The sequence below is a fragment of the Bombina bombina genome, chromosome 1 (genome assembly GCF_027579735.1).
Source record: "Bombina bombina isolate aBomBom1 chromosome 1, aBomBom1.pri, whole genome shotgun sequence".
In the NCBI taxonomy this organism is placed as follows: Eukaryota; Metazoa; Chordata; class Amphibia; order Anura; family Bombinatoridae; genus Bombina; species Bombina bombina.
In genome coordinates, this window is record NC_069499.1 from 42167840 (window position 1) to 42194363 (window position 26524).

At 37.0% G+C, this 26524-nt stretch overlaps 1 protein-coding gene across 1 annotated transcript in view; it reads right to left on the reverse strand.

Moving 5' to 3' along the window:
- ACTR10 (actin related protein 10) overlaps positions 1-26524 on the reverse strand; it is a 78916-nt gene that overhangs the window by 50517 nt on the left and 1875 nt on the right. Inside the window, 4 exon segments of the mRNA XM_053697320.1 lie at positions 3044-3151; positions 5204-5312; positions 11244-11326; positions 12998-13070. Of these exon segments, the coding sequence (XP_053553295.1) occupies positions 3044-3151; positions 5204-5312; positions 11244-11326; positions 12998-13070 (373 nt within the window).

Sequence of the window (26524 nt, forward strand, 5' to 3'; positions counted from 1 at the left end):
TCAGATTTGCAAAGCAGCAACCTGGTCTTCTTTGCATACATTTACTAAATTCTACCATTTTGATGTATTTGCTTCTTCGGAAGCAGTTTTTGGTAGCAAAGTTCTTCAGGCAGCTGTTTCAGTTTGATTCTTCTGCTTATGTTTTAAGTTTTTCATTTCATGAGAATTAACTTATATTTTGGGTTGTGGATTATTTTTTTCAGCGAAAAATGGCTGTTTTTATTTTTATCCCTCCCTCTCTAGTGACTCTTGCGTGAAGTTCCACATCTTGGGTATTGCTATCCCATACGTCACTAGCTCATGGACTCTTACCAATTACATGAAAGAAAACATAATATTTAAGAACTTACCTGATAAATTCATTTCTTTCATATTGGCAAGAGTCCATGAGGCCCACCCTTTTTATGGTGGTTATGATTTTTTTTGTATAAAGCACAATTATTTCCAAATTCCTTTGTTGATGCTTTTTACTCCTTTCTTTATCACCCCAGTACTTGGCTATTTGTTAAACTGAATTGTGGGTGTGGTGAGGGGTGTATTTATAAGCATTTTGTGGTTTGGGAAACTTTGCCCCTCCTGGTAGGATTGTATATCCCATACGTCACTAGCTCATTGACTCTTGCCAATATGAAAGAAATGAATTTATCAGGTAAGTTCTTACATAAATTATGTTTTCACAGTTTTTGTAAAAATACCTTTTATTCTGGAAGCCGCCGCTCCAGCGCTTCCCCTGCCCGTCGCAAGTCTCCAATCACGGCTTCCCCCCAGAGCAAACATTGCCTGGGGCCACGCCGTGATTGGAGGAAGCCAGATTCGTCATTGGTGATGTTAGAACAGACTTGCAATGGGCGGGGGAAGCGCTGGAGCGGCTTCCAGAATAAAAGGTAAGTACTTTTACAAAAATAGTGAAATGTAAACTTTGATGAATGAAAGTGCCCCTGATTTTAATAATATTTTTAAAAACAGGGCAGAGATTCATCAAAGTTTACCTTCACTTAAATCAACACACAAAAAATGCAATAAAGTGAATACGTAGTATATTTGGCAACAAAGGATATAGTCCTTAAAGGGATAGTAAACACCAAAAATGTTATCGTTTAAAAAAGAAAGATAATTACTTTATTACCCATTCCCCAGTTTTTCATAACCCACACTGTTATAGAAATATACTTTTTACCTCTGTGATTACCTTGTATCTAAGCTTCTGCAGACTGCCCCCTTATTTCAGATCTTTTGACAAGATTTGCATTTCATGCAATTAGTGCTGACTCTTAAAGGGACATTAAACCCAAAAAATGTTTTTCATGATTCAGATAGAGAATAATATTTTTAAAAAGTTTCCCATTTACTTCTATTATTATTTTGTTTTCTTTCTCATGTTATTCTTTGTTGAAGAGATACCTAGGTAGGTAGCATGCACATGCCTGAAGCACTACACGACAGGAAATAGTGCTGCCATCTAGTGCACCTGCTAATGTATAACATTGTTGCAAAACTGCTGCTATATAGTGCTGCAGACACGTGCACACTCTTGAGCTTACGTTTCTGCTTTTCCACAAAGGATAACAAGAAAACTAAGAAAATTTGATAATAGAAGTAAATTAGAAAGTTGTTTAAAATGTTATGTTCTATCTAAATCATGAAAGAAAAAAAATTGGGTTTTATGTCCATTTAAATAAATTCACGTGCGTGAGCACAATGTTATTTATATGAAACACATGAACTAACGTCCTCTAGCTGTGAAAAATTTGATGATAAAAGTACATTAGAAAGGGAATTTAATATTAAACAACTATCTAAATCATGAAAGTTTAATTTGGACTTTACTATCCCTTTAATGAACTTCAGATGTCCTGGGTATCAGAGAATTAGTAGTAGTAAACCTCAGAGAAGAGATTTATATACCGTAGTAAAGTTCCGTATAACTTCAAACATATGATAGGAATCTTACACACGTAGTGGTATTATACTTTATTTATACCGATTCCGCAGCTCTGTCCATGGGTACAAAGTATAAAAAGTACAATGATGATACAATATTTTTAAGAGAAAGGACAAAATGTATCAAATTGATCTTATTACTGAGCTCTCAGGAAATCAGCATGTGAATATCTTAATACACTCCAGGAGTTACCAGGTAGCCAAACGTAAAATTAAAACAATGAGTCCCGCCTCCTGTGACATCACCTTTGTGTATTTCCTTATCACACACAAAGGTAATGCGACAGGAGGCGGGGGGTGAACAATGGGCGAGAGCCAGTGTTCGCTAAACCGTAGATCCAGTTATATTGTGAACTAGTCGTTTTTTTCCTTGCGTTTCTTTCATGTGTGATGTACAATTGTTTTTATGCAGTTAATCTACATGATCACTCCTGGAGTGGGTTGAGATACTCGCACAGCCCAGTGATAAGCTCTATACTACATGAGTGAGGTTCCTATCATATGTTTGAAGTTATACGGAACTTCACTGTATGAATCTCTCTCTTCTCTGAGGTTTACTACACGCAAATCTGATAACTGGGAATATCTGAAGTTCATTAAAGTAATTGCAAAGTTTAATTACTGCCCAGTATAAAATAATGTTAAAAACAGAGGCACTTTAATTCATTAAAAGCTTAATTTTTAGAATATTTACCATTGAGTTATAGTAAACTTACCGCTGTTCCTCCGCCCGCATCTTTTACTTTGTTAAACAGAGCAATGACAAATCCGGGATCCTCCAGATGGGCCATGCAACGATTGGAAGAAGGCGGATTTGTCATCGCACTGCTAAAAAAAAGTAGGAGATGTGGGTGGAGGAACGGCGGTACGTTTACTATAACACATTGTTTATATCTAGTGTTATATTTTATGTTTGTGAGTGCACGTTACTGGTCACTATTTTTCTTGAATCTCGATATTACTATTGGGGCGACATTTCAACAAGAACTAATTTATGAAAGGTAAAAGTTGAGAGGAACAAGCTGGAGCAAAATAGGTTTGAGAAAGTTTTAAAAAGCCTTAAAAATATGATGTACATTATTTATATTCCGTTAAAGGATACAGGCAGCACCAAACTTTCTGCATAACCAACATCAAGGACCATAGCCGAATTAATCCCCAGGGTCAGGAGTGACATAAGATGACCTGGAGCAAACAGCACTGATGGAACCTGTGGACCAGATTACATTTAAAAAGTTACAACCATAACCTAAAAAACTTTTAATGTATATTATGTTAAATGGGGCCAAGGCCCTTATCCCTCAGAGATGGAAATCCAATGAGGTTCCCACACTAGACATATGGAGAGGACAGGTCTCTTCATTACTTCAGATAGAAAGATACCAATACATGAAAAATGGGAAAACAGAAATGTACGAGGCGATGTTGGAACTCTGGAACCCCCCCCCCACACACACACGCACGTTAGACAGGTAATACCCCCAAATCTCTATCGCCCTATCAAATAATAACATTCCCCTCTTCCCCCCCCTTTTTTGCCTCCCCTCTACCCCTTTGCCTTTCTTTATTCCTTGTTTGCTTTTACTTATGCTTTTAGAGCTATATTGAATGATATATACCAAATACATATATATATATCCAACAGATCGGTTATCCTGTAAGATTTTTTAATCCAATGTTAAAAAGAGGTTGGATACCATAATTTCATTGATGTTCGAAGCCCCATGTTGGGTCTTCCCACTTGATTTATGTTATTATGCTGTTTGTTAATGATAGAAAATTTAAAACTGAGCTATGGTACTTCTGAAAGAGAGAAAAGGAAAAGACCTTCTAACTGATCTCCCCCTTCGAGATCAAGAGGACACTTATCATCTAGGACAGTGGAACTGTTCATGTTAATTTGACTCTTATGAAAGTCTAGTGAACTCTGTAACATGTTATGTATATTTTCTCATTAACTTTTTGTATATTCCAAGCTCAATAAAAACCTTTAAATCCAAAAAGTTACAACCATTACAAAGTTTAATTTATACAGATTGGCAAAGATATTTACTAAACTGTACTATTTAAAAAAAGTTTACTCTACTTATTTATAATAAAACATTGTCCCCAATATCAATCCATCAGAATTCCATATTAATGTGCATCATGTGTCTTTGTGGGGTACTCAAATCCAAATCATTAGCAAATGCTGAGAAAACCCATTTGTCACAAAAGCAAGAAGAGTTTAATGTGCTTTTAATGGAACAGTGTACTGAAAAATATGTTCTTACTTTAATGTGTTCTCAATGATCCATTTACTTTTGAATTCTTTACAAATAACTACTTGACAAGTATTTTGTTATTTCAAATAGCTAGTTTGGCCTGTAGAAATGTCCACCTATATTAAATATCTAAATACTGTAGTGTCGGCTACAGAAAAGTTACGTAAACTTTAGAAAAATTAGCCTCCCAGTTTTATTATTCCTTTAAGTGAAATACCTGCAGTTAAACACATAAGGTAGCATCATCAATACTGAATTAAAGTGACAGTAAACCTTTATTGCACAGTATGAATGTAATGAGAACATTTGGATATATTTATTAATATGATATCTAAGCAGCAGCCAGCCATACTGGAGTTTCTCTATCCCCTGACAAGCAGGTGGCATAGCTAATGGGAAGCATACTGCCTGCTCTGTTAAAAGCTATAGATGTGAGCTCCTGAGCCGATGTAAGAGAGCCGAAGAGCTTTCACTACTAACTGTGCAGGTACAGCCAGTCATGCTAGGTAGCAGCTCAATAGCAGTAGCACAGGAGCGCACAGATATAACGTATAACAGAGCGGCTGGTATGCTTCCCATTGGCTGTAACACCTGATTGTCATAAAATGAATGTGAGAGGCCAGCTGCTACTGAATTCTATAAATACTAAAGGTCAATTACATCCTTTAGTGATAGGTTTTCAGTTGTCATATTAATACAAGCCATATTTTCTTATACTATGTAATACAAATGTTTGCATTTTAATTATCTGTCACATATTACGAAAATTCCTTTAAAACCCCCATCAAGAGACTGTGAAACCCCCATGTTTCAAATGGATTGGAAGAGAAGGGTACTGTGACTTAATACGACAACCGCAAATAGTTCTAAAATGAGATATTTAGCATCCTATGTAAGTAGAGTTATTATTTATAGACCCACAGATTGCAGAAATCTAGTTTGAAAACAAACACCCTTTTCCCTGATTTTTTCACATTTTAAATTAAGAAAGCTTGTACCTCAAAGTGCTTGAAAAGAACACTTGTTAGAGTTTCCCTGTAGTGAGAGGGGGACAGCACCGATTCTATTAACACCACGCGCCGGTCTCGGGGATTCACCAACAGGTGTCTGTAAAATACAAAAAGCGACACACGTAGAAGTCCATTTCTTCCAATAACATTGGAAAAGCTAAAAAGGGATATAAAACCCAAATTCTTCCTACATGATACAGATAGAACATACAATTCTAATCAACATTCCAATTTACTTCTATTATTTCATTTGCTTAGTGCTCTTGGTATCCTTGGTATACCTAGGTAGGCTCAGGAGCTGGGAGCTAGCTGCTGATTGGTGGTTGCAAATATATATGCCTCTTGTCATCGGCTTACTGATGTGTTGAGCTAGCTCCCCATAGTGCATCACTTCATCCTTCTACAAAGGATACTAAGATAATGACACAAATTTGATATAGGTAGAAAACCTGTTACCCAAACTGCTTGGAACCGGAAAATGTTTGGATTTTGGAATATTTGCATCTTTAAAATGCGACAGATTGGCGAGGGGATGAGACCAAGTGTAAACAACAATATGTTATGTTATTTAGGCAATAGTTACGTCATAATACAGCTTATACGTGTAACCTTAAAGGGACACTGAACCCAAATTTTTTTCTTTCGTGATTCAGATAGAGCATGCAATTTTAAGCAACTTTCTAATTTACTCCTATTATAAAAAAATGTTGTTCTCTTGCTATCTTTATTTGAAGAAGGCATCTAAGCTTTTTTTTTAGTTCAGCACTCTGGACAGCACTTTTTTATTTATTTTTTATTGGTGGATGAATTTAGCCAAACAATCAGCAAGGACAACCCAGGTTGTTCCCCAAAAATGGGCCGGCATCTAAACTTACATTCTTGCATTTCAAATAAAGAAAATTTGATAATAGGAGTAAATTAGAAAGTTGCTTAAAATTTCATGCTCTGAATCACGAAAGAAAACATTTGGTTTCAGTGCCCCTTTAAGCTCATTATATATATATATATATATATATATATATATTTTCAGTACTTTTATATACATAATACCACCAAGATAGTACAGTACTGTAATCAGAAAGGTAATATTTGTTATTTGCATTTAGAACAAAAAACAAACCAAAGACGCAGGCAGAGATGACTGATTTACAGGCAGGGAAAATAGTATTTTTTTATCATTTTGGACCAGATTACAAGTGGAGCGCTAAATATCGCTCCACTGAGTAATAAGAGCACACATTAGCTATGTGCACTGGTATTACAAGTTGACAGAACGTGAGCTTGTGTTCGCATTGCTGGGAAGCATTGTGCTCACGAGAGTGCGCGCTTCCATAGGCTCCTATGGGAGCCTCGTTCTCATGCCGTCAGAAACGGCACAAGAACTAGGGCAGTGATGGCAGCAAATTGTAAATATATATGTATATGCTTACGTGTTAGTATGTGTATATACTCATATTAACACAAATATATATGTACAGTATATAAAGCATAAATATATATTTACTGGGAACACAAAGTTCACATAGATCAAAACGTAAAGGCACTTTTCAGTGCTGTTTTTTTCACACACCACTTTCCTGCCAACTTTACCCCCAAAATACTGCCTAGTGCAGTTATTTTATTAATGCTACAAATTTAAATTTTTTAATAAAATACACACTACACTATTTTGGGATCTGATTTATTTTATAAGTGCTAATTGCTACCGCAGGCTTCTGATCTCTGGTTTATTTTATAAGCGCTAATTGCTACCACAAGCTTCTGATCTCTGGTTCATTTTATAAGCGCTAATTGCTACGGCAAGCTTCTGATCTCTGGTTTATTTTATAAGCGCTAATTGCTACCACAAGCTTCTGATCTCTGGTTTATTTTATAAGCGCTAATTGCTACCGCAGGCTTCTGATCTCTGGTTTATTTTATAAGCGCTAATTGCTACCGCAAGCTTCTGATCTCTGGTTTATTTTATAAGCACTAATTGCTACCGCAGGCTTCTGATCTCTGGTTTATTTTATAAGCGCTAATTGCTACTGCAGGCTTCTGATCTCTGGTTTATTTTATAAGCGCTAATTGCTACCGCAGGCTTCTGATCTCTGGTTTATTTTATAAGTGCTAATTGCTACCGCAGGCTTCTGATCTCTGGTTTATTTTATAAGCGCTAATTGCTACCGCAGGCTTCTGATCTCTGGTTTATTTTATAAGTGCTAATTGCTACCGCAGGCTTCTGATCTCTGGTTTATTTTATAAGCGCTAATTGCTACCACAAGCTTCTGATCTCTGGTTTATTTTATAAGCGCTAATTGCTACCGCAGGCTTCTGATCTCTGGTTTATTTTATAAGCGCTAATTGCTACCGCAGGCTTCTGATCTCTGGTTTATTTTATAAGCGCTAATTGCTACCGCAGGCTTCTGATCTCTGGTTTATTTTATAAGCGCTAATTGCTACCACAAGCTTCTGATCTCTGGTTCATTTTATAAGCGCTAATTGCTACCGCAAGCTTCTGATCTCTGGTTTATTTTATAAGCGCTAATTGCTACCGCAGGCTTCTGATCTCTGGTTTATTTTATAAGCGCTAATTGCTACCACAAGCTTCTGATCTCTGGTTCATTTTATAAGCGCTAATTGCTACCGCAAGCTTCTGATCTCTGGTTTATTTTATAAGCGCTAATTGCTACCGCAAGCTTCTGATCTCTGGTTCATTTTATAAGCGCTAATTGCTACCGCAAGCTTCTGATCTCTGGTTTATTTTATAAGCGCTAATTGCTACCGCAGGCTTCTGATCTCTGGTTTATTTTATAAGCGCTAATTGCTACCACAAGCTTCTGATCTCTGGTTCATTTTATAAGCGCTAATTGCTACCGCAAGCTTCTGATCTCTGGTTTATTTTATAAGCGCTAATTGCTACCGCAAGCTTCTGATCTCTGGTTCATTTTATAAGCGCTAATTGCTACCGCAAGCTTCTGATCTCTGGTTTATTTTATAAGCGCTAATTGCTACCGCAAGCTTCTGATCTCTGGTTTATTTTATAAGCGCTAATTGCTACCGCAGGCTTCTGATCTCTGGTTTATTTTATAAGCGCTAATTGCTACCGCAAGCTTCTGATCTCTGGTTTATTTTATAAGCGCTAATTGCTACCGCAAGCTTCTGATCTCTGGTTTATTTTATAAGTGCTAATTGCTACCGCAGGCTTCTGATCTCTGGTTTATTTTATAAGCGCTAATTGCTACCGCAGGCTTCTGATCTCTGGTTTTTTTTATAAGCGCTAATTGCTAGTGCAAGCTTCTGATCTCTGGTTTATTTTATAAGCACTAATTGCTACAGCAAGCTTCTGATCTCTGGTTTATTTTATAAGCGCTAATTGCTACTGCAGGCTTCTGATCTCTGGTTTATTTTATAAGCGCTAATTGCTACCGCAGGCTTCTGATCTCTGGTTTATTTTATAAGCGCTAATTGCTACCGCAGGCTTCTGATCTCTGGTTTATTTTATAAGTGCTAATTGCTACCACAAGCTTCTGATCTCTGGTTTATTTTATAAGCGCTAATTGCTACCGCAAGCTTCTGATCTCTGGTTTATTTTATAAGCGCTAATTGCTACCACAAGCTTCTGATCTCTGGTTCATTTTATAAGCGCTAATTGCTACCGCAAGCTTCTGATCTCTGGTTCATTTTATAAGCGCTAATTGCTACCACAAGCTTCTGATCTCTGGTTTATTTTATAAGCGCTAATTGCTACCGCAAGCTTCTGATCTCTGGTTTATTTTATAAGCGCTAATTGCTAGTGCAAGCTTCTGATCTCTGGTTTATTTTATAAGCGCTAATTGCTACCACAAGCTTCTGATCTCTGGTTTATTTTATAAGCGCTAATTGCTACCACAAGCTTCTGATCTCTGGTTTATTTTATAAGCGCTAATTGCTACCGCAGGCTTCTGATCTCTGGTTTATTTTATAAGCGCTAATTGCTACCGCAAGCTTCTGATCTCTGGTTTATTTTATAAGCGCTAATTGCTACCGCAAGCTTCTGATCTCTGGTTTATTTTATAAGCGCTAATTGCTAGTGCAAGCTTCTGATCTCTGGTTTATTTTATAAGCGCTAATTGCTACCGCAAGCTTCTGATCTCTGGTTCATTTTATAAGCGCTAATTGCTAGTGCAAGCTTGTGATCGCAATAACCAGCCACTTGTAATAGCTGGTTATTTATTGCCTCCCTGCAAGAAGGGCAAATTTGCGCTCCACTTGTAATCTAGCCCTTTATTTGAAAAAAATAAAAAAATTAAAAAGCTTGACTTTTGTAATTCTGGATTTTGGGATTTGTACCTGTACATGTAAATATGTATGCTCAATGTGAATCCTATAAATATAATAAAAACTTTGCAAAGACACGTCGCTATCAAACGTACATTGTTTTGATCTTTGGATACTGTAAGTTTTTGCCTCTTGTACTGTATGGCTGATTATACAAAGCCAATTACTGAGGACAAGCTCAGTGGGCCGGGAAGTGTTAAAGGGACATGAAACCCAAAATGTTTCTTTTATGATTTAGATAGAGAATATAATTTTAAACAACTTTCCAATTTACTTCTATTATTTAATTTGTTTCCTTCTCTTGTTATCCTTTGCTGAAAGGTGTATCTAGGTAAGCTCAGGAGCAGCAAAGAACCTAGGTTCTAGCTGCTGATTGGTGGCTGCATATATTTACCGATTGTCATTGGCTCACCCATGTGTTCAGTTAGAAACCAGTAGTGCATTGCTGCTCCTTCAACAAATGATACCAAGAGAATGAAACTAATCTGATAATAGAAGTAAATTAGAAAGTTGTTTAAAATTGTATGTTCTACCCAGATCATGAAAGAAAATGTTTGGGTTTCATGTCCCTTTAATGCTCTGTCTAATGTCACATAAGTCAAGTCACAGATAATCTACACAGCATCTAAACAACACCCTGTGCCAGTTAGTTTGTGAATGATAGATGTGGTTATGGCACATGCACTGTTGTGGAATTGTCTTACCCCAGCTATTTAAAGGGACAGAAAACACCTTTTATTTACAAGACATTTCTGTTATCTTGCTATAGAATAACGTCAGCCAAATAACGTCTAAACAAATTAAAGGGACAGTCTAGTCAAAATTAAAGTGTCATGATACAGATAGGGCATGCAATTTTAAACAACTTTCCAATTGACTTTTATCATCAAATTTGCTTTGTTCCCTTGGTGGTATTTTTGAAAAGCTAAACCTAGGTAGGTTTAAACTGATTTCTAAACCGTTGAAAACCGTCCCTTAGCTCAGAGCATTTTGAAAGTTTTTCACAGTTATACAGTATTAGTTCATGTGTGTCATATAGATAACGTGCTAACTCCCGTGTTACTTAGGAGTTTGCACTGATTGGCTAAACTGCAAGTCTGTCAAAAGCACTGAGATAAGGGGCAGTCTGCAGAGGCTTAGATACAAGGTAATCACAGAGGTAAAAAGTGTATTAATATAACTGTGTTGGTTATGCAAAACTGGGGAATGGGTAATAAAGGGATTATCTATCTTTTTAAACAATACAAATTCTGGTGTAAACTGTCCCTTTAAGAATTGTTTGCTTCAGTTGTTTTTTTAATGGTCAAGCTCTAGTCACCACATTATTGCATTATTTCACAGAGTCCATCTTTACTTGAGTTTGCAGATGACAAGACTAGCCACAGCCATTTTGTTAGTATAAAGTACATTGGTAGCCTTGAAAAAGTCAGCAGTGTACAAAATTCACAGCTGTCAAGAGCTTAATTCCATGAAAAAGGGACCAAATAAATTGCAAATTTGCTTTACTCTGCATAGCTAAACATTCAGTTTATTAAAACCCGAAGGTGCTTACTGTCTCTTTAAGCAACTACTGAAACATTTGGAGTGATATCATAGATGAAAACACTGTACAACTTGTGCAATCCAGTCCCTTCCTATTATTGTTAAAAGGCTCTAAACCAAACGGCACATTACTGCCAGACTCAGACCTACAAAAGGACTATATTTGTATTATATACTGGAATCTTACCTGAAATACAACATGTGGATAAATTCTTTCAGATATGAAGAGAGTTCCTCTGTGTTTATATGATACTGGACAACTTTTATTGGCTGCAAAATGAGAAATAAAAAAAGTTTAAAAATTGAGGCTAAACTGAAAATGACATTTCCGCTATAAAATGTTTATTTAAAGGGTATGAAACTCAACAATGAAATGTACTTTGTTCTCCTGATATCATTTGTTCGTAGGTATCCTCAGGAGTGTGCACTTGTCTTAAGCACTATATAGCAGCAGTGTATTTGTTGCAAACACGGATATAGCACACAAGACCCGCATACACTCCTGAGCCTATCAAAGTATGCTCTTCAACAATGAACACTAAGAGAACAAAGTACATTTAAATTGTACATCCATTCTATCTAAATCACTTGAGTTTAATTTTGGCTTTCATGTCCCTTTAAGCAAAGTTTAAATAAAAAAACTGCACATTATTTCACCTGCTTTCTTGTGATTTGACCCTGCAAATTGTACAATTCCATCCATATACAGACTATACTACAATAATTTGGAGCATGCTACATGATACATAGTTACTGCTATGCACAAGATCATTTACATCTGGCCTCTGATTGGACACAGCACAGAGAGCAGGTAAACTTGCACAGAACTTTAAGGGGTGTATCCCAGATTAAAGTGAAGGTAAACTTTGATAAATTAAAGTCCGTTTTTTAAAAATACTATTAAAAACAGAGGCACTTTCATTCATCAAAGTTTACAAATCAACCATTTTGATTAAAAACGTACCTTTGTTTTTTCACAGCCAGAGCAGCTTCCCCCTCCTGGAAATCCTCTCTTCACACGTCAGCAATGACTAATCCAGCTTCCTCCAATCACAGCATGGCCTCAGGCAATAACCACCCTGGGGGGAAGCCGTGATTGGAGGAAGCCGGATTAGTCATTGCCGACGTGTGAAGAGAGGATTTCCAGGAGGGGGAAGCTGCTCTGGCTGTGAAAAGAAACAAAGGTAAGTTTTTAATCAAAACGGCTGATTTGTAAACTTTGATGAATGAAAGCGCCCTTGTTTTTAATAGTATTTTTTTAAAAACGGACTTTCATTCACCAAAGTTTACCTTCACTTTAAAGTGAAAAAAATTCTATTAAAAACAGGGGCACTTTAATAAAAATTTACATTTCACTCCTATTGAGGAAAAAAAAACAAAAACAAAAAAAAACTTACCTTTTAATCTTCACTGCAGCTCCAGCTTCCTCCACCCGTCACAAAGCCTTTTCCTGGGTCTAAAACGAGGAATCCGGCTTCCTCCAATCACGGTGTTGAACCAGACACTGATTCCCCCGGGGGGGAAGCCGTGATTGGAGGATGACCTATCCATCATTTCTGACATCAGAAATGGCTTGCAACAACCGGAGGAAGCTGGAGCTGCTGTCAAGATTAAAAGGTACAGGGTTTTTTTCACCACAGGACTGAAATGTAAATTTTGATGAATTAAAGTGCCCCTGTTTTTAATTGAATTTTTAAAAACCGGGCACTTTAGCATAAAAATTGACATTCACTTTAAAACACAAAAGCCTTTACACTTTGCTAAACAATGACTGTTTACAAAACTTTTCAAACATCTTATATGCAGATATTTTCCAATGTAAACCTTCATTGTTGATATATACTAATAAACCTGAAATAGCGCTCTGATGTCCAATTTTCAACAACGATAAAATAGCTTCAGTGTGTAAATCATTACAATATTGTGGTCAATTTAATTTACCTTTGGAATGCCAGGTTTTTTTATTTCGCTTCGAATAATACATCGTGGTCCTGTTTCTCCAGCAAACCCACACCTGGAAAATATGTAAGTAATTACATTTCTATAGAATGAGCTGGAAAAAAAAACCTCATACCTGCTAGACCAATGTTATTATAAAACCACACTCACTAATTTATTAATGAGATAACGTGAACAGCATATGTATGATAAATAACTCACAGGCACCACTGTATATGTATAATAAATAACCCCAATTGGCACAGGCACCACTGTATATGTATAATAAATAACCCCCACGGGCACCACTGTATATGTATAATAAATAACCCCCACGGGCACCACTGTATTTGTATAATAAATAACCCCCACGGGCACCACTGTATTTGTATAATAAATAACCCCCACGGGCACCACTGTATATGTATAATAAATAACCCCAACTGGCACAGGCACCACTGTATATGTATAATAAATAACCCACACAGGCACCACTGTATATGTATAATAAATAACCCCCACTGGAACAGGCACCACTGTATATGTATAATAAATAACCCCAACTGGCACAGGCACCACTGTATATGTATAATAAATAACCCCAACTGGCACAAGCACCACTGTATATGTATAATAAATAACCCCCACGGGCACCACTGTATATGTATAATAAATAACCCCCACGGGCACAGGCTCCACTGTATATGTATAATAAATACCCCCCACGGGCACCACTGTATATGTATAATAAATAACCCCCACGGGCACCACTGTATATGTATAATAAATAACCCCAACTGGCACAGGCACCACTGTATATGTATAATAAATAACCCCCACGGGCACCACTGTATATGTAAGATAAATAACCCACACAGGCACCACTGTATATGTATAATAAATAACCCCCACAGGCACCACTGTATATGTATAATAAATAACCCCCACAGCAACAGACACCACTGTATATGTATAATAAATAACCCCCACAGGCACCACTGTATATGTATAATAAATAACCCACACAGGCACCACTGTATATGTATAATAAATAACCCCCACGGGCACCACTGTATATGTATAATAAATTACCCCCACGGCCACAGGCACCACTGTATATGTATAATAAATAACCCCCACTGGCACAGGCACCACTGCATATGTATAATAAATAACTCCCATTGGCACCACTGTATATGTATAACAGATAACTCATACTGACACAGGCACTACTGCATATGTATAACAGATAACTCACACAGGCACCACTGCATATGTATAACAGATAATTCACACAGGCACCACTGCATATATATAACAGATAACTCACACAGGCACCACTGCATATGTATAACAGATAACTCACACAGGCACCACTGCATATGTATAACAGATAACTCACACAGGCACCACTGCATATGTATAACAGATAACTCACACAGGTACCACTGCATATGTATAACAGATAACTCACACTGACACAGGCACCACTGCATATGTATAACAGATAACTCACACCGGCACCACTGCATATGTATAAAAGATAACTCACATTGACACAGGCACCACTGCATATGTATAAAATAATTCACATTGACAGACATACATATATACATATATATATATATATTGTTGTGTCCGCATACCCCAGTGTGTGTGTGGTGTGTGTATATATCATTGTTGTCCGCATACCTCAGTGTGTGTGTGTATATAATCATCAATTATTGTATCTGTATACCTCAGCCTGTGAGAGATAAAGTAACTAAAAGACCTCTCTCCTGCGTTCCTTTGATATTATATGCAACTAATTCACTAATGAATGGAGAGATGAGTGAACTTTAATGAATTAGATACATATATAAAACAAAGGAAATGGAGAATATGGGGGAGGCTCTACAGACTGGAGGAGTTTTAGTGAATTCTATCCAGTGAGTGTCAGTGAGTGGGTGAGTCTGCGACTGCACGGTAATGTATCAAACAGGTTAAAGATGGCAGCGCTGGATTTGGTAGTTAGGTGACTATTGCATTCTTCTCCAAACGAACCTCTGGAAAGGAACACAAACGATAGTGCAATCATTTTTTACCCAACCTGCACAAAAGGAACTGCACTCACTAGGAAGCTGATGTAGATTCCAAACTTGTTTTATTAAAGACTCTCAAAAGAGAATTCTTCAAACAACTTGTAATCAAAACAATAAAAAGCTCAATGTGTTTCAGTGGATCAATCACGTTTATCAAGAGCTGTTCAGATTTCAATATAATACAGCTCTTTTATTGAAATCTGAACAGCTCTTGATAAACGTGATTGATCCACTGAAACACATTGAGCTTTTTAATTGTTTCGATTACAAGTTGTTTGAACAAATCTCTTTTGAGAGTCTTCAATAACACAAGTTTGGAATCTACATCAGCTTCCTAGTGAGTGCAGTTCCTTTTGTGCAGGTTGAGTAAAAAATGATTGCACTATCGTTTGTGTTCCTTTCCAGAGGTTCGTTTGGAGAAGAGTGCAGAAGTCACCTAACTACCAAGGCCAGCACTGCCATCTATTACCCGAGATCTGTAATTGGAGACCAGGACCAGTGCTTACAGCGACCTGAAGGGAAGTTAAATATTTCCTATCTCTTCCGATCATTGGTAGTATTTTATATCTATGCATGGTAAATGTATGCCAGAGTGTGCATATCTGCATCAGTGAGGGTCAGCATGTGTGCAAGCGATTGTGTGGGTCGGGTATATGTGCCAGTGAGTAGGTGCATCAGTATACATACATCAGGTTATGCCAGTGTCGGTGTTCATGTATGGCAGTGCATAACTCTGAGTACATGTCAGTGTATGCTGGTGGTGAGTGCACAGTGCATGGCAGTGTGCAATCAGTGTACAGCAGTGCATGCCAGTGAGTGTGCAATCAGTGTATGCTGGTGGTGAGTGCACAGTGTATGTCAGTGTGCAATCAGTCTACAGCAGTGCATGCCAGTGAGTGAGCAATCAGTGTATGCTAGTGGTGAGTGCACAGTGTATGTCAGTGTGCAATCAGTGTACAGCAGTGCATGCCAGTGAGTGTATGTCAGTGTATGCTGGTGGTGAGTGCACAGTGAATGTCAGTGTGCAATCAGTGTACAGCAGTGCATGCCAGTGAGTGTGTGTCAGTGCATGCTGGTGGTGAGTGCACAGTGTATGTCAGTGTGCAATCAGTGTACAGCAGTGCATGCCAGTGAGTGTATGCTGGTGGTGAGTTCACAGTCAACTTTGTAAGTAAGTATGCATCAGTGTGCAATGGGGATTATCTGTGTATGTAACATTGAGGGTCAGAGTGACTGAGTGCGTGCATTAGTTCTAGTATATGTGACTGAGTGCGTGCATTAGTGCTAGTGTATGTGACTGAGTGCGTGCATTAGTGCTAGTGTATGTGACTGAGTGTGTGCATTAGTGCTAGTGTATGTGACTGCATTAGTAAGCGAGGGTGCACATTAGTGAGCTGCAGCGTATTAGGCAGTAGGTGTGTCAGTGTTATCATATGTTTTAGTGAGTGCCAGAATGTCTCTCTGAGTGAGTGTGTGCATTAGTCACAATTAGTGTGTATCCATGACATCAACTGTGTGTGTGACGGTGAGTGTAAATAATTACCTGTATATGTGTGCATTAGAGTGTAATCAGGGAAAGTTAATGTATATTTTTAACAGTAACAATGAGTAAATATCTGAGTAAATGCTGTAAATATCTGTGCATATGTTTGAATATCAGTGAAGGCTACTGTATATCTTTAACAGTAACAATGAGTTTGACAGTTGGTGTAAATATTTGTGTATGTGTTTGAATATCAGTAAAAGTGAGTGTATATTAGGGACAGTGAGGGACAGCCGTGTGTGTATATATCATAATGTATCAGTGGCAGTGCGTGTATATCTGTGGCAGTAGCTATGAATGAGACAGCAAGTGTCACTATAAATGTGTCTGTAAGTGTGTATCAGTGACAGGTGTGTGTGTGTATATATCAGCATATACCATTCACAGTAACTATTAATGTAACGTGTGTGCATTCACTTACAGTAAGTATATTACAATGGCAATGCGATATTGTGCGTGTATTCTGTGACAGTGTGATATCAGTGTGCGTGTGTATTCTGTGACAGTGTGATATCAGTGTGCGTGTGTGTATTCTGTGACAGTGTGATATCAGTGTGCGTGTGTATTCTGTGACAGTGTGATATCAGTGTGCGTGTGTGTATTCTGTGACAGTGTGATATCAGTGTGCGTCTGTGTATTCTGTGACAGTGTGATATCAGTGTGCGTCTGTGTATTCTGTGACAGTGTGATATCAGTGTGCGTGTGTGTATTCTGTGACAGTGTGATATCAGTGTGCGTGTGTATTCTGTGACAGTGTGATATCAGTGTGCGTGTGTATTCTGTGACAGTGTGCGTGTGTATTCTGTGATAGTGTGATATCAGTGTGTGTTTATTCTGTGATAGTGTGATATCAGTGTGTGTTTATTCTGTGATAGTGTGATATCAGTGTGTGTTTATTCTGTGATAGTGTGATATCAGTGTGTGTTTATTCTGTGATAGTGTGATATCAGTGTGTGTTTATTCTGTGATAGTGTGATAGTGTGTGTGTCTTCTGTGATAGTGTGATAGTGTGTGTGTCTTCTGTGATAGTGTGATAGTGTGTGTGTCTTCTGTGATAGTGTGTGTGTATTCTGTGATAGTGTGTGTGTCTTCTGTGTTAGTATGATATCAGTGTGTGTGTGTGTATTATGTTACAATGTGATATAGGTGACAGTGTACGTGTGTATTCAGCAACAGTGATATCAGTGACAGTGTGATATCAGTGTGTGTGTATTCAGTAAAAGTGTGATATCTGTGACCTTGTTTGTCTATTCAGTGACGTGTGTGTGTGTGTGTGTGTTTACGACATTGTAATATCGGTGACAGTGTGATAGCTCTGACAGTGTGTCTTTATTCAGTACAGTGTGTGTGATAACTGTGACAGTGTGATATCGGTGACAGTGTGTGTGTGTATTCAGTGACAGTATATGTGTATACAGTGACATATCAGTGACAGTGTGATATCGGTGACAGAATATGTGTATACAGTGACATTATATATTAGTGACAGTGTGATATTGGTGACAGTATATGTGTATACAGTGACATTATATATCAGTGACTGCTAGTGTATGTGACTGAGTGCGTGCATTAGTGCTAGTGTATGTGACTGAGTGTGTGCATTAGTGCTAGTGTATGTGACTGCATTAGTAAGCGAGGGTGCACATTAGTGAGCTGCAGCGTATTAGGCAGTAGGTGTGTCAGTGTTATCATATGTTTTAGTGAGTGCCAGAATGTCTCTCTGAGTGAGTGTGTGCATTAGTCACAATTAGTGTGTATCCATGACATCAACTGTGTGTGTGACGGTGAGTGTAAATAATTACCTGTATATGTGTGCATTAGAGTGTAATCAGGGAAAGTTAATGTATATTTTTAACAGTAACAATGAGTAAATATCTGAGTAAATGCTGTAAATATCTGTGCATATGTTTGAATATCAGTGAAGGCTACTGTATATCTTTAACAGTAACAATGAGTTTGACAGTTGGTGTAAATATTTGTGTATGTGTTTGAATATCAGTAAAAGTGAGTGTATATTAGGGACAGTGAGGGACAGCCGTGTGTGTATATATCATAATGTATCAGTGGCAGTGCGTGTATATCTGTGGCAGTAGCTATGAATGAGACAGCAAGTGTCACTATAAATGTGTCTGTAAGTGTGTATCAGTGACAGGTGTGTGTGTGTATATATCAGCATATACCATTCACAGTAACTATTAATGTAACGTGTGTGCATTCACTTACAGTAAGTATATTACAATGGCAATGCGATATTGTGCGTGTATTCTGTGACAGTGTGATATCAGTGTGCGTGTGTATTCTGTGACAGTGTGATATCAGTGTGCGTGTGTGTATTCTGTGACAGTGTGATATCAGTGTGCGTGTGTGTATTCTGTGACAGTGTGATATCAGTGTGCGTGTGTATTCTGTGACAGTGTGATATCAGTGTGCGTGTGTGTATTCTGTGACAGTGTGATATCAGTGTGCGTCTGTGTATTCTGTGACAGTGTGATATCAGTGTGCGTCTGTGTATTCTGTGACAGTGTGATATCAGTGTGCGTGTGTGTATTCTGTGACAGTGTGATATCAGTGTGCGTGTGTATTCTGTGACAGTGTGATATCAGTGTGCGTGTGTATTCTGTGACAGTGTGCGTGTGTATTCTGTGATAGTGTGATATCAGTGTGTGTTTATTCTGTGATAGTGTGATATCAGTGTGTGTTTATTCTGTGATAGTGTGATATCAGTGTGTGTTTATTCTGTGATAGTGTGATATCAGTGTGTGTTTATTCTGTGATAGTGTGATATCAGTGTGTGTTTATTCTGTGATAGTGTGATAGTGTGTGTGTCTTCTGTGATAGTGTGATAGTGTGTGTGTCTTCTGTGATAGTGTGTGTGTATTCTGTGATAGTGTGTGTGTCTTCTGTGTTAGTATGATATCAGTGTGTGTGTGTGTATTATGTTACAATGTGATATAGGTGACAGTGTACGTGTGTATTCAGCAACAGTGATATCAGTGACAGTGTGATATCAGTGTGTGTGTATTCAGTAAAAGTGTGATATCTGTGACCTTGTTTGTCTATTCAGTGACGTGTGTGTGTGTGTGTGTGTTTACGACATTGTAATATCGGTGACAGTGTGATAGCTCTGACAGTGTGTCTTTATTCAGTACAGTGTGTGTGATAACTGTGACAGTGTGATATCGGTGACAGTGTGTGTGTGTATTCAGTGACAGTATATGTGTATACAGTGACATATCAGTGACAGTGTGATATCGGTGACAGAATATGTGTATACAGTGACATTATATATTAGTGACAGTGTGATATTGGTGACAGTATATGTGTATACAGTGACATTATATATCAGTGACTGCTAGTGTATGTGACTGAGTGCGTGCATTAGTGCTAGTGTATGTGACTGAGTGTGTGCATTAGTGCTAGTGTATGTGACTGCATTAGTAAGCGAGGGTGCACATTAGTGAGCTGCAGCGTATTAGGCAGTAGGTGTGTCAGTGTTATCATATGTTTTAGTGAGTGCCAGAATGTCTCTCTGAGTGAGTGTGTGCATTAGTCACAATTAGTGTGTATCCATGACATCAACTGTGTGTGTGACGGTGAGTGTAAATAATTACCTGTATATGTGTGCATTAGAGTGTAATCAGGGAAAGTTAATGTATATTTTTAACAGTAACAATGAGTAAATATCTGAGTAAATGCTGTAAATATCTGTGCATATGTTTGAATATCAGTGAAGGCTACTGTATATCTTTAACAGTAACAATGAGTTTGACAGTTGGTGTAAATATTTGTGTATGTGTTTGAATATCAGTAAAAGTGAGTGTATATTAGGGACAGTGAGGGACAGCCGTGTGTGTATATATCATAATGTATCAGTGGCAGTGCGTGTATATCTGTGGCAGTAGCTATGAATGAGACAGCAAGTGTCACTATAAATGTGTCTGTAAGTGTGTATCAGTGACAGGTGTGTGTGTGTATATATCAGCATATACCATTCACAGTAACTATTAATGTAACGTGTGTGCATTCACTTACAGTAAGTATATTACAATGGCAATGCGATATTGTGCGTGTATTCTGTGACAGTGTGATATCAGTGTGCGTGTGTATTCTGTGACAGTGTGATATCAGTGTGCGTGTGTGTATTCTGTGACAGTGTGATATCAGTGTGCGTGTGTGTATTCTGTGACAGTGTGATATCAGTGTGCGTGTGTATTCTGTGACAGTGTGATATCAGTGTGCGTGTGTGTATTCTGTGACAGTGTGATATCAGTGTGCGTCTGTGTATTCTGTGACAGTGTGATATCAGTGTGCGTCTGTGTATTCTGTGACAGTGTGATATCAGTGTGCGTGTGTGTATTCTGTGACAGTGTGATATCAGTGTGCGTGTGTATTCTGTGACAGTGTGATATCAGTGTGCGTGTGTATTCTGTGACAGTGTGCGTGTGTATTCTGTGATAGTGTGATATCAGTGTGTGTTTATTCTGTGATAGTGTGATAGTGTGTGTGTCTTCTGTGATAGTGTGATAGTGTGTGTGTCTTCTGTGATAGTGTGTGTGTATTCTGTGATAGTGTGTGTGTCTTCTGTGTTAGTATGATATCAGTGTGTGTGTGTGTATTATGTTACAATGTGATATAGGTGACAGTGTACGTGTGTATTCAGCAACAGTGATATCAGTGACAGTGTGATATCAGTGTGTGTGTATTCAGTAAAAGTGTGATATCTGTGACCTTGTTTGTCTATTCAGTGACGTGTGTGTGTGTGTGTGTGTTTACGACATTGTAATATCGGTGACAGTGTGATAGCTCTGACAGTGTGTCTTTATTCAGTACAGTGTGTGTGATAACTGTGACAGTGTGATATCGGTGACAGTGTGTGTGTGTATTCAGTGACAGTATATGTGTATACAGTGACATATCAGTGACAGTGTGATATCGGTGACAGAATATGTGTATACAGTGACATTATATATTAGTGACAGTGTGATATTGGTGACAGTATATGTGTATACAGTGACATTATATATCAGTGACAGTGTGATATCAGTGAAAGTGTGATATCGGTGACAGAATATGTGTATACACTGACATTATATATTAGTGACAGTGTGATATCGGTGAGAGTATATGTGTATACAGTGACATTATATATCAGTGACAGTGTGATATCGGTGATAGAATATGTGTATACAGTGACATTATATATTAGTGACAGTGTGATATTGGTGACAGTACATGTGTATACAGTGACATATCAGTGACAGTGTGATATCGGTGACAGTATATGTGTATACAGTGACATTATATATTAGTGACAGTGTGATATTGGTGACAGTATATGTGTATACAGTGACATTATATATCAGTGACAGTGTGATATCCGTGAAAGTGTGATATCGGTGACAGAATATGTGTATACACTGACATTATATATTAGTGACAGTGTGATATCGGTGAGAGTATATGTGTATACAGTGACATTATATATCAGTGACAGTGTGATATCGGTGATAGAATATGTGTATACAGTGACATTATATATTAGTGACAGTGTGATATTGGTGACAGTACATGTGTATACAGTGACATATCAGTGACAGTGTGATATCGGTGACAGTATATGTGTATACAGTGACATTATATATTAGTGACAGTGTGATATTGGTGACAGTATATGTGTATACAGTGACATTATATATCAGTGACAGTGTGATATCCGTGAAAGTGTGATATCGGTGACAGAATATGTGTATACACTGACATTATATATTAGTGACAGTGTGATATCGGTGAGAGTATATGTGTATACAGTGACATTATATATCAGTGACAGTGTGATATCGGTGATAGAATATGTGTATACAGTGACATTATATATTAGTGACAGTGTGATATTGGTGACAGTACATGTGTATACAGTGACATATCAGTGACAGTGTGATATCGGTGACAGAATATGTGTATACAGTGACATTATATATATCGGGGACAGTATATGTGTATACAGTGACATTATATATCAGTGACAGTGTGATATCAGTGAAAGTGTGATATCGGTGACAGAATATGTGTATACACTGACATTATATATTAGTGACAGTGTGATATCGGTGAGAGTATATGTGTATACAGTGACATTATATATCAGTGACAGTGTGATATCGGTGAAAGAATATGTGTATACAGTGACATTATATATCAGTGACAGTGTTATATCGGTGACAGAATATGTGTATACAGTGACATTATATATCAGTGACAGTGCGATATCAGTGACAGAATATGTGTATACAGTGACATTATATATTAGTGACAGTGTGATATCGGTGACAGTATGTGTGTATACACTGACATTATATATCAGTATATGTGTATACAGTGACATTATATATCAGTGACAGTGTGATATCGGTGACAATATATGTGTATATAGTGACATTAGATATCGGTGACAGTGTGATATCGGTGACAGAATATGTGTATACAGTGACATTATATATTAGTGACAGTGTGATATCGGTGACAGTACATGTGTATACAGTGACATATATCAGTGACAGTATATGTGTATACAGTGACATGATATCTGTGACAGTATATGTGTATAAAGTGACATTATATATCAGTGACAGTGTGATATCGGTGACAGTATGTGTGTATACAGTGACATTATATATCAGTATATGTGTATACAGTGACATTATATATCAGTGACAGTGTGATATCGGTGACAATATATGTGTATATAGTGACATTAGATATCAGTGACAGTGTGATATCGGTGACAGAATATGTGTATACAGTGACATTATATATCAGTGACAGTGTGATATCGGTGACAGAATATGTGTATACAGTGACATTATATATCAGTGACAGTGTGATATCGGTGACAGTATATGTGTATACAGTGACATGATATCTGTGACAGTATATGTTTATACAGTGACATTATATATCAGTGACAGTGTGATATCTGTGACAGAATATGTGTATACAGTGACATTATATATCAGTGACAGTATATGTGTATAGAGTGACATTATACTGTATGTGTATACAGTGACATTATATATCAGTGACAGTGTGATATCGGTGACAGAATGTGTGTATACAGTGACATTATATATCAGTGACAGTATATGTGTATACAGTGACATTATATATTGGTGACAGAATGTGTGTATACAGTGACATTATATATCAGTGACAGTATATGTGTATACAGTGACATTATATATCGGTGACACTATATGTGTATACAGTGACATATATCGGGGACAGTATATGTGTATACAGTGACATTATGATATCGGTGACAGTATATGTGTATACAGTGACATTATATATCGGTGACAGTATATGTGTATACAGTGACATTATATATCGGTGACAGTATATGTGTATACAGTGACATTATATATCGGTGACAGTATATATGTATACAGTGACATTATATATCGATGACAGTATATGTGTATACAGTGACATTATATATCGGTGACAGTATATGTGTATACAGTGACATTATATATCGGTGACACTATATGTGTATACAGTGACATTATATATCGGTGACAGTATATGTGTATACAGTGACATTATATATCGGTGACAGTATATGTGTATACAGTGACATTATATATCGGTGACAGTATATGTGTATACAGTGACATTATATATCGGGGACAGTATATGTGTATACAGTGACATTATATATCGGTGACAGTATATGTGTATACAGTGACATTATATATCGATGACAGTATATGTGTATACAGTGACATTATATATCGGTGACAGTATATGTGTATACAGTGACATTATATATCGGTGACACTATATGTGTATACAGTGACATTATATATCGGGGACAGTATATGTGTATACAGTGACATTATATATCGGTGACAGTATATGTGTATACAGTGACATTATATATCGGTGACAGTATATGTGTATACAGTGACATGATATCTGTGACAGTATATGTGTATAAAGTGACATTATATATCAGTGACAGTGTGATATCGGTGAAAGTATGTGTGTATACAGTGACATTATATATCAGTATATGTGTATACAGTGATATTATATATCAGTGACAGTGTGATATCGGTGACAATATATGTGTATATAGTGACATTAGATATCAGTGACAGTGTGATATCGGTGACAGAATATGTGTATACAGTGACATTATATATCAGTGACAGTGTGATATCGGTGACAGTATATGTGTATACAGTGACATTATATATCAGTACAGGATATATGTATACAGTGACATTATATATCGGTGACAGTATATGTGTATACAGTGACATTATATATCGGTGACACTATATGTGTATACAGTGACATTATATATCGGGGACAGTATATGTGTATACAGTGACATTATATATCGGTGACAGTATATGTGTATACAGTGACATTATATATCGGTGACAGTATATGTGTATACAGTGACATTATATATCGGTGACAGTATATGTGTATACAGTGACATTATATAGCGATGACAGTATATGTGTATACAGTGACATTATATATCGGGGACAGTATATGTGTATACAATGACATTATATATCGGTGACAGTATATGTGTATACAGTGACATTATATATCGGGGACAGTATATGTGTATACAGTGACATTGTATATCGGTGACAGTATATGTGTATACAGTGACATTATATATCAGTGACAGTATATGTGTATACAGTGACATTATATATCGGGGACAGTATATGTGTATACAGTGACATTATATATCGATGACAGTATATGTGTATACAGTGACATTATATATCGGTGACAGTATATGTGTATACAGTGACATTATATATCGGTGACACTATATGTGTATACAGTGACATTATATATCGGGGACAGTATATGTGTATACAGTGACATATATCGGTGACAGTATATGTGTATACAGTGACATTATATATCGGTGACAGTATATGTGTATACAGTGACATGATATCTGTGACAGTATATGTGTATAAAGTGACATTATATATCAGTGACAGTGTGATATCGGTGACAGTATGTGTGTATACAGTGACATTATATATCAGTATATGTGTATACAGTGATATTATATATCAGTGACAGTGTGATATCGGTGACAATATATGTGTATATAGTGACATTAGATATCAGTGACAGTGTGATATCGGTGACAGAATATGTGTATACAGTGACATTATATATCAGTGACAGTGTGATATCGGTGACAGTATATGTGTATACAGTGACATTATATATCGGTGACAGTATATGTGTATACAGTGACATTATATATCGGTGACAGTATATGTGTATACAGTGACATTATATATCGGTGACACTATATGTGTATACAGTGACATTATATATCGGGGACAGTATATGTGTATACAGTGACATTATATATCGGTGACAGTATATGTGTATACAGTGACATTATATATCGGTGACAGTATATGTGTATACAGTGACATTATATATCGGTGACAGTATATGTGTATACAGTGACATTATATAGCGATGACAGTATATGTGTATACAGTGACATTATATATCGGGGACAGTATATGTGTATACAATGACATTATATATCGGTGACAGTATATGTGTATACAGTGACATTATATATCGGGGACAGTATATGTGTATACAGTGACATTGTATATCGGTGACAGTATATGTGTATACAGTGACATTATATATCAGTGACAGTATATGTGTATACAGTGACATTATATATCGGGGACAGTATATGTGTATACAGTGACATTATATATCGGTGACAGTATATGTGTATATAGTGACATTATATATCAGTGACAGTATATGTGTATACAGTGACATTATATATCGGTGACAGTATATGTGTATACAGTGACATTATATATC